The sequence below is a fragment of the Corythoichthys intestinalis genome, chromosome 15 (genome assembly GCF_030265065.1).
Source record: "Corythoichthys intestinalis isolate RoL2023-P3 chromosome 15, ASM3026506v1, whole genome shotgun sequence".
In the NCBI taxonomy this organism is placed as follows: Eukaryota; Metazoa; Chordata; class Actinopteri; order Syngnathiformes; family Syngnathidae; genus Corythoichthys; species Corythoichthys intestinalis.
In genome coordinates, this window is record NC_080409.1 from 6,557,785 (window position 1) to 6,567,500 (window position 9,716).

Below are 9,716 nucleotides of genomic sequence, written 5' to 3' on the forward strand. Positions count from 1 at the left end.
CACACAAGAAGTGATGGTGGCTCAGTATTTGTTGATTCGAATCCATTTATTTAAAATACAAGCAACTTGGAGCAGTAGATAGTGAAATACAAATAAGGAGTAGATGTTTATAAAGAGAAAATGAATACAGGCTGACGTAAGACTCGACAAGCACATCCACACTTCGGTGAATAAATAAATGTTGACTACCGGTATATAGCTGATGAATCTCTTTGCAAATAACATACTAAGGTCCTCTGGCGAAGACAAGTTTTCTCCCAAGGGCCCCTGCCGATGACATCCGTTTACATTTGGATGAGTCCCTTGTGATCTTGGGAAAAGTTAATTTTATTAGGACTTCTTATTGTCTCGTGAAATTTAATTTCATGCCTTTCAGTATAAAGCGTGCAATTCGAACAGATTATTTCTTTTAGTCGTTCAGTAAATCCGACCAAATTTTCTTGATTTATAGCTAATATTGTTGTGCTTTTGTATGCACAATTTACTGTATTTTCCACATGATAAGGTGCACCTAAAAGCCTTCAATTTTCTCAAAAGTGTGCCGTATATGTGGATCAATATTGGTTAATCATTACATTCTCTTTAGCGCAGCTCCATCTAACGCAGGGGTCGGCAACCCAAAATGTTGAAAGAGCCATATGGGATGAAAAAAAAACAAATACAGTGGTACCTAGACATACGATCCTTTCGACAGCCGACGTAAAATTTGACTCGTCATTTGTCTCGACATACAGTGTATCACAAAAGTGAGTACACCCCTCGCATTTCTGCATATATTTAAGTGCGTCTTTCCATGGGACAACACTGACAAAATGACAATTTGACACAATGAAAAGTAGTCTGTGTGCAGCTTAAATAATAGAGTTAATTTATTTTCCCCTCAAAATAACTCAAAATATAGCCATTTAATATCTAAACCCCTGCCAACAAAAGTGAGTACACCCCTTAGTAAACACGTACAAATGTCCAAATTGAGTACTGCTTGTCATTTTCCCTCCAAAATGTCATGTGACTCGTTACAGGAATGATGTCAGCATTGCTGCAGACATTGAAGAGGTGGGGGATCAGCCTGTTAGTGCTCAGACCATATGCCGCACTCTACATCAAATTGGTGTGCATGGCTATCACCCCAGGAAGAAGCCTCTTCTGAAGACGGTAAATGTTTGAACGGAGCAGGCTGAATTGACTCCAGGAAGAGTAGATGTACCTGTTACAACTAATAGAGATCAAAATAAATACAAATACAAAATACAAATACACAAGAAAGCCTGCCCATCTCATCAGACCATAGAACATGGTTCCAGTAATCCATGCGCTTTGTTGACATGTCTTCAGCAAACTTTTTGCGGGCTTTCTTGTGTACCGTCTTCAGAAGAGGCTTCTTCCTGGGGTGACAGCCATGCACACCAATTTGATGTAGAGTGCGGCGTATGGTCTGACCACTAACAGGCTGACCCCCCACCTCTTCAATCTCTGCAGCAATGCTGACAGCGCTCCTGTAATGAGTCACATGACATTTTGGAGGGAAAATGACAAGCAGTTCTCAATTTGGACATTTAGGGAGGTACGTAGTTCCCATGCGGTGTACTCACTTTTGTTGCCAGGGGTTTAAATATTAATGGCTATATTTTGAGTTATTTTGAGAGGAAAATAAATTAACTCTATTATTAAAGCTGCACACAGACTACTTTTCATTGTGTCAAAGTGTCATTTTGTCAGTGTTGTCCCATGAAAAGATATATTTAAATATTTGCAGGAATGTGAGGGGTGTACTCATTTTTGTGATACACTGTATGGTGACACGCTCGAAATGCGACGATTTATGACAGCGTCGCAATTTCATTGTTTCCCGCAAGACGGACGCCCGGCGGATTTTCTTTTGAGAGGAATCAACATGCATCCCAAGAAGGTTGGTGAAGGTGATGGAAAAAGGTGACGCTTAGCTTTTAAATTAAGATAGAAATGAAAGAAAAATATGAGTGTGGTGTGCATGTCAGTGAACTGGCTCGACAATATTGCCGGAATTCGTCTACAGTCTCGATGGTCCTCTTCCGACCTCTGTTCGAAAGTCTTTCTAAGTTAAGGTGACAGTTATGGTGGTTGTAACATCGGCAAAGTCACCAGCTTTGTCAGGTTTTTAATAATTTATTTGAGAACTTGTGCAACATAACAAGACTACTGTCCGCTGTAGCCAACGCCAACAACAGAACATGAAAAGTGAAAGTAAAAACTCTTAACGCACCTCATTCACTCTGTCGTCAGTCACACAGTGCGTTCAGGAACAGCATGCGAAACACAGCCGCCACATAATTACCCGATTCATTTCATAATTATTACTATTATGTTATTATTTTGAATTGTACTGATAATTTATTTGTTGTTGCAATGTCTTCTTCTTCTCGAGTCACTACGTATCATCAGATGAAAACTGTTGTTGATAGCATAGTGTAACTGCTATTTGTAATTGTAGCAGCAGTATTTATTAAGGACTTAGCGTATGCTTTAGGAATTAATCGAATTATAATGTATTCTTATAGGAAAATCCCGCTCGACGTATGAGCATTTTGACTTACAAACCAGGTCCTGGAATGAATTAAATTCGTATGTAGAGGTACCACTGTATGTCTGGAGCTGCAAAAAATTAAAATCCTTATAGACAAGTTTCCTGAGCGAAACATGGGCGGCACCATCTTGAGAAAGAACAACATGAATTGCGGTTGAAGTAAGCAGCGTGTTGACAGTTAAAGTTAAAACTGCTAAATCAAGGCAGGAACCCACGGAATCTCCAAAAATGGATTCAGCACGAAGTAGATGACACTCCGAGACTTTCTGCGCTGTGCATGATCTCCTGGAAGTGTCTATACTGGACTGTCTCAGAAAATTAGAATACACAATATTCTAATTTTCTGAGACAGTCCTGTATATTGTTCTATGTAAAGGACGTCAGCCAAGGTCGGCCCCCCACATTTTTACCACGCCAAATCTGGTCCCCTTTGCAAAAAGTTCGGACACCCCTGCTTTAAATGGTGGATTAATGTACAGGACTGTCTCAGAAAATTAGAATATTGTGTATTCTAATTTTCTGAGACAGTCCAGTATATGTGGTTGGAAGTGGAATGTTCATGTGTTCAATGTTCATCAGCGACCAGCTAGTAGCTACAATGCTCCAGTATGGATCTACCTCGCCATACGCCTTAAATGGAAAACAGCTGCAGACAAGAAGTTAAGGATGTGATTTAACCCAAAGGATATTCCTAAAAGATCGTTTGATTGTTCTTATCACTTCGTTGATCATTCGTGGACAAAATTATAACAGCCTGTCAGCCATTGTTTACGTGAGTTGTAGATTGATACGCCGGCCACTTGAGTGACCAAAATGAGGTGAAATAACAAATTAAATTACATTTGCCGAATGCAGAAGGGCTGACATAGATTTTGTTGTTACTAGGAAATACTACAATGCATGTACATATTCGCTTCGATCCTCTACGCTTCGATCCTCTTGTCTAGGTTGTTTAACACAGGTGAAAGTCATCATCTTTTTACGTGTTCCTGCTCCCGTTGATTAATATTCCCTTCCCAATGATGGGATTAATAAAATTTTGACTCAGTGACACCTCTTTTTAAAACGATAGACCGATTCCTGGCTGGAGCATATCGATAACCTTTTGGGATACAAAGTCTCGTGATACAGCACCATTTCAATATATTGTCACACCCCTACCTTATAATGTGATGCTCCCTATATGAAAACAGTTTTAAAACAGGCTATTCATTGAAGATGCGCCCTATACTCCGATACGCTTTAAAGTGCAGAAAGTATGGTACCTTTAAATTGAGAAAGCTGTGAAACTGCCTCAATGATGAATTGTTTGACAGTGTTTACCCTTTCAGTGAAGGCTTTGCACCTGTATCTTATTTGATCCAGGGAGTGCTGATTATATGAATTAAATCTTATGCTCCACTTCTAACAAAGTCCATACAGATTATCTTGTTGTTAGGCTGTAAAGTTTTAAGCCCACGTGATTGGTGACATTCTAAAGCCTAATTATTATCATGCGCCTATCAGCCGTAGCTCATTTCAGCACCACGTTAAAAGTTATTAGGTTGTCATTTCACATGATCCACTAGAGTGCAGTATGATACCAATGAATAAGATACCAGAAAACACTATGACATCTACTGAGTTAGTTTTGTTTTTACTTCTATCCCACAGTTCTCGCACCAAAAGCAAACGCTTTTGTGGAGATTTTGCGCAAGTTGCCCATCCTCCATGATGAAATGTATGCACAGCAGACCAACATGTATGACTACTACGGATCCAACTGCACCTTAGTCCTACCGTAAGTGTACCCACAGTTTGAAATAAGAATTTTCATTGTAAACCAACCATGCAACGGATGATGGAAAAATCATCAAAGTAAAATCCATATCTGAAACTAGGCCGACATTACAATGTCTGCCACGATTCGATTGCATTTAACGGCCTTCGATTGATTTATTACGAGACTATGCACACATTTTATTTAACGCAATAAAGAAAATCACAACGCAAATTTTGTTTTTTGGGGGGCAATTTTTTGCTTAAAAATTTCAGACTTAAATGAAAATGAAATTCTTTTTAACAAATATCTATTTAATGATGACTATATTGATCAATGGTTTGATCAATTTTGATTAAATTGTGCTGAACCCATCATTGGATTTATCCAGATAGATAGATGTATTCTTACTCATAACAATTTTCTGAAATTCTTCCTTTATGCCATGTGGTATTTTTCATCTTGTGTTGGGAAAATTTAAATAATTTCAGACATGCGTCTGAGTCATCAACTCAGGTGATTTAATTCATTTGAATGACTTTAGTCACGAGCCCCAACTCTATAAAAATCAAATAGTCACAGACAGAAAAAACATCTTAAAAAAAAAAAAAAATACTACTATTTCAGCCAACATTTCAAAAACATGTTTATTAGGTTAATTGAAAATTCAAAATTGTGGATCGGTGAGAATTTAAGAGTGCATACTTATTCGTCTATACCAGTATGTGACCTGCAAATGGCTGGTGTCCTGTCAAGCAGTGTTGTTTTCGTCAACGATGTTAATAACAGAAATATTTTGTCTGCGAACACTCTTTTTCATGATGAAGACGAGACGATAACAAACTAAAAACGTGTTTTAGTAGACTAAAACATAACGAGATGAATGCCAGTTTTGGTCTGACGAGACGAGAACGAAATGAAAATGCCCAGCACTTTCCTTCACATGCTCACAATGTGTGACATTTTATATGTGGTTAGCTTGCTTCGTAGCAGTATCTGGTTGTGTCACTCATGTGACGTGCTGCGAACCCCCCAACTCACCAGTGTCCTCACTCTGGGCTTGCGCACACACAGTAAGATTTGTTTTTTTCAACTTGTCCAGAGAGATTATGCAGTGTTGCTTTAGCCTTTAATTATGTGCGGATGACACCAAAAAGCATGTTTATTTCATAATTCACGCAGTATTTAATGGTCCTGAATGAAATGGACCACTTGGATGTGTGTGGAAGCTATCGTTTTATTTCTTCAATTTTTGAATCCCGCGCCATGAAAATAGATGACATCCAGCTCCAGTCTCGAGTTGAGGACGAATGCGAATGTGACGTCACCCAGGTCAGCATCTCACGATACAGCATTGCTTTATCGCATGCAGTTGGACTGCGGATTCAGCAGATTTTGCAGATTAATTCGTTTATTTTTCACATCACGCCAGCCAAACGGCTGCAGGGTTTTGTAGCTGCAGGAGGGAGAGGCGTGTGAGCCTTTTTGGGTTTCAAAAAGTTCCCGTTCACCCTGAGATTGGCCAAAACAAGTGTGCGACAACTGTGGGACCATAGGACTTACGAGGACTTGAGTAAACATTTGTGTTTTGTATTATGTCAAATACGGGGATCATGGCACACGTTTTAATACGGAGGTGGCTTGCATTTTGTGGCTGACAATGCTACTTGTCCACCGAGAATGCCACTCGGCTGACGACTGGCGGCTTGTCGGACACCCCCCCTCGGTCCTTCGTGTGCCAGCTGGGAGAGCACTACACTCGACTTATTGCCCTCTTCGTGTGCCCGGTGTTCTGTCAAATTTTCCACCCCATCAGAAATTGCAACTTTGTGTTAAAATGGCCGCAAATACAGTGATTACAAAGTAAACACTACAAAATTTCTTTAAATGAAGAAATATTTACTTACATTTGATCATGGACAGACATGTAGAAAAGTTCTCCTCAGACACATCCTGCCTTGTTAGCTGCACCCAACAACTGCACGCCGCTCTCTCACTGTTTCTGTCTTCACCTTGTAGTTAAGCGTTAATTTATGCCATATTCGTGTTGACCATGTGGCAGCTGCGCGCTCCTCCGACGTCGGCCGATTTGTCTGGCGGTCATTCTCCAGCTGCTTCCCCGTAAACGAGCTCTCCTGCCCGCAGCAGGGGGACGACGAGCTGTAACTTGCTCACCGCCGGGTGGGTTGCTGATCGGCGAAGGCAATCGACAACCCCACCGCCGTGTGAGATGATCTGGGGTAGTTTTGTGTGATTTTTTTTTTTTGCTTCGAAAAGCGTAAATAAGAATTTGAGACGTCACTCGGTAAGGGTTAGCATGTCGGGTAGCTGTCACGCCTCCTGGTTCTTTACATTCTCCGAAGCCGGGGCAGGGAAATGACAAAAACCGGAAAAACTCCGGTGGCATAAAATATACTTTGGGAGATGCAGAAGAAGTGGACAGTTTTGACCATTATGGAGTAATTTTGCCATGTCGTACTGAATAAATGCATTTTTAATATTTCATATTCCATTCAGCACAAGACTGTAATTTGTCATGACCATACCATATATTTACCATTGGGGAAAAATACTTGGATAAAAAAGAATATATTAGAAAATGGAAGAAAATATTGGAGTCAAGAGATTGGAACAATGACATTTTGCTGCTCTCTTCGTCGCATTTTCCTCATTCTGAATCATTCCCCCTAAATGGGCCGAATTCTAAATCAGATGAAATCATGACCCTGCCGACGTCATCCTCTATTTGGGGACGCTAGAGCGCTATAATGGCAGGCGGGGCTAAATGGCAGATAAAAGACTAATTTCTTGTCATCTGCTCTTTGCCAAATTGTTGTATGTAGTCAAATTGTCTCAAAATATGATTGTAATTCACATAATAATGCTATTTAAGACTTTTTTATCCTGTCATATGCACTTCAAAGGTCTGTGAGCATAGCATTCACTATTGCTAACGGCGAGCGTCCTCTTAAACTCTCGGACAACTTTTTCTACATACAGTTTGTGGCGTCCCTGTGGGTATAATTAATTGAAAATAATGTATTGTATTCCTGCTTAGCATGTATTATCACCAAGTTGGCATTGTACTTGTACACGCTACAATATGTGCTCGTCTGTCAATGTTCATTCGAAATAGTTAAAAGACTATTTGTTTTTGGGGTAAATTTTTTAAATTTTACAGACTAAATTTTTAGTCAACGTCAACTAAAACTAAATGAAATTACTCTTGAGTTTTCGTCCATAAAACCCAGATGGAGATGAACACATTTTGAGATGACTAAAATATAATTAAGACTAATAAGTATTATCAGCCAAAAGACTAAGACTGAGACGAAAATTAAAAGGGCTGCCAAAAACAACACTGCTATCAAGGATGTACGCTGTCTCATACTTGAAGCCTCCTTAAATAGGTTGCAGCACACACGCGACAGAAGTGGATACTTAGTTTAGAAAGACATAGAATAAAATATATAATATATACATATAATATATATATATATATACAGTATATATATATATATATATATGTATATATATTAAGAGTGTGACAATATCTCGATACAGCGATATATCGCGATATTTTGCAACCCGATGGGTTATCGATATGCTCCCGCCAAGAATCGATACTTTTATTTAACATATTGGCCATACAATGGAGTATGGATGCTGTAAACTGCTCAATGTTTGTTGAGCAATTCCTTGGCGGTCCACTAGGGGCGCTCGGGAGTGGCGGTGAGGGTAAAGTGCGCACAAGTTGTCTAGAGAAGAAGAGAAGCTCCAAGTGGGTTGAAAAAATAAAAAAGCTCTGTGAGAACGGTGGAGGGAAAAAATGAGAAAAATATTGCTACAAATCACACATGGGGACACACTTTAGATTTTACACCAACAAGAAAGGAAGTAAGGTGAACAAGGACTTTGCTGTATGCAAGAATTGTCTAAGAAAAATAAGTTTCACTGGGAGCTGGTGACGTAGTGGACACTGGAGTTTTTGAGCTTTGCTTTCATCACTTGAGGTAAGAAAGTTTTGCAATGTAACTGAATTTTTAATTTACAAGTATTATTTTGATGACATTTGGTGTTGAATGATATAAAATAAACCAGGACCCTAAACTGGATGAAAATTAATATCGAACAAGCCCACATGAATTTACCGATTTATTTGAGAACCAATTTCCATCTAGTTTACTACACAAACTGTTATTACTGTCATTTTGATACAATAAGCTATAAAAATGGTTTGAATAGGTTCCAAGATATATAAAGTGATGTGCATGATAATTAATGTAGCCTACATATTAAAAATAGGTAATTATTGATGTAGCCTACATATTAAAAATAGGTAATTATTGAATTTTTAATTTCTATACATTCAGTTCATATTTTTTTTTTATTTCAATACTTCCAACACACACAAAAAAAAATCAGGATTTCAACTCAAGCGCTATGAAGTAGCTAATATTTTTTGTTTTATTTTGTTGTTTTTAAAGTGAGGAAGACTGTGACTGAGCAAGTCTGACATCTTAAATGCTGAAGCAGCGGAAGTGGTCAAACCAAGCAACAAAGTTCATATACGAAGAAAAGACCCACCAATTTTATCATTGCCCCACTCCAAGCTCAACTGCTGACACCTACGGCACTTTTTATTTATTTATTTTTTTAAAGATTAAAAACTTTAAAGAAATTAAGGGTGCCATTCATCGTGATCTCTCCAAGCGATATCAGTGGTCGTGGTTGGTTTCCTCTATATGTGCAGGGGCACAATTTGCAGTAGATTTATATTTTACAGCAATGTTGCACAGAAAAGGTGTCACTGTTTAATAAATGACTTAAACAGTATTTTTTTCTATTTTCCAATATCTTTTTTTTTTCTTTTCGTTTCAACAGTTGTATCGTAGAATTTCATGTATCCAATTTCTGACCAATATATCGATAATCGCTGTATCGTGATATAATCGTTATCGTGAGCCTTGTATCGCGAATCGTATCGTATCGTGAGGTGCCCTGAGGTTCCCACTCCTAATATATATATATGTATATATATATAGATGTATATATATATATGTATATATATATATATGTGTATATATATGTATATGTGTGTGTGTGTGTGTGTGTGTATATATATATATATGTATATATATGTATATATGTGTGTGTGTGTATATATATATATATATATATATATATATATATATATATATATATATATATACAGTGCCTTGCAAAAGTATTCGTCCCCCTTGAATCTTGCAACCTTTCGCCACATTTCAGGCTTCAAACATAAAGATATGAAATTTAATTTTTTTGTCAAGAATCAACAACAAGTGGGACACAATCGTGAAGTGGAACAACATTTATTGGATAATTTAAACTTTTTTAACAAATAAAAAACTG

The 9,716-nt window shown here is 38.1% G+C and overlaps 1 protein-coding gene across 7 annotated transcripts in view; it reads left to right on the forward strand.

Moving 5' to 3' along the window:
• The window catches only part of aspg (asparaginase homolog (S. cerevisiae)), a 71,381-nt gene that overhangs the window by 5,222 nt on the left and 56,443 nt on the right, over window positions 1–9,716 (forward strand). For 6 of the 7 annotated variants that reach the window (XM_057859095.1, XM_057859096.1, XM_057859098.1 and 3 more), the window contains one exon: window positions 4,217–4,343. In XM_057859095.1, the coding sequence (XP_057715078.1) occupies window positions 4,217–4,343 (127 nt within the window). The other variant, XM_057859103.1, reaches the window with a different exon arrangement.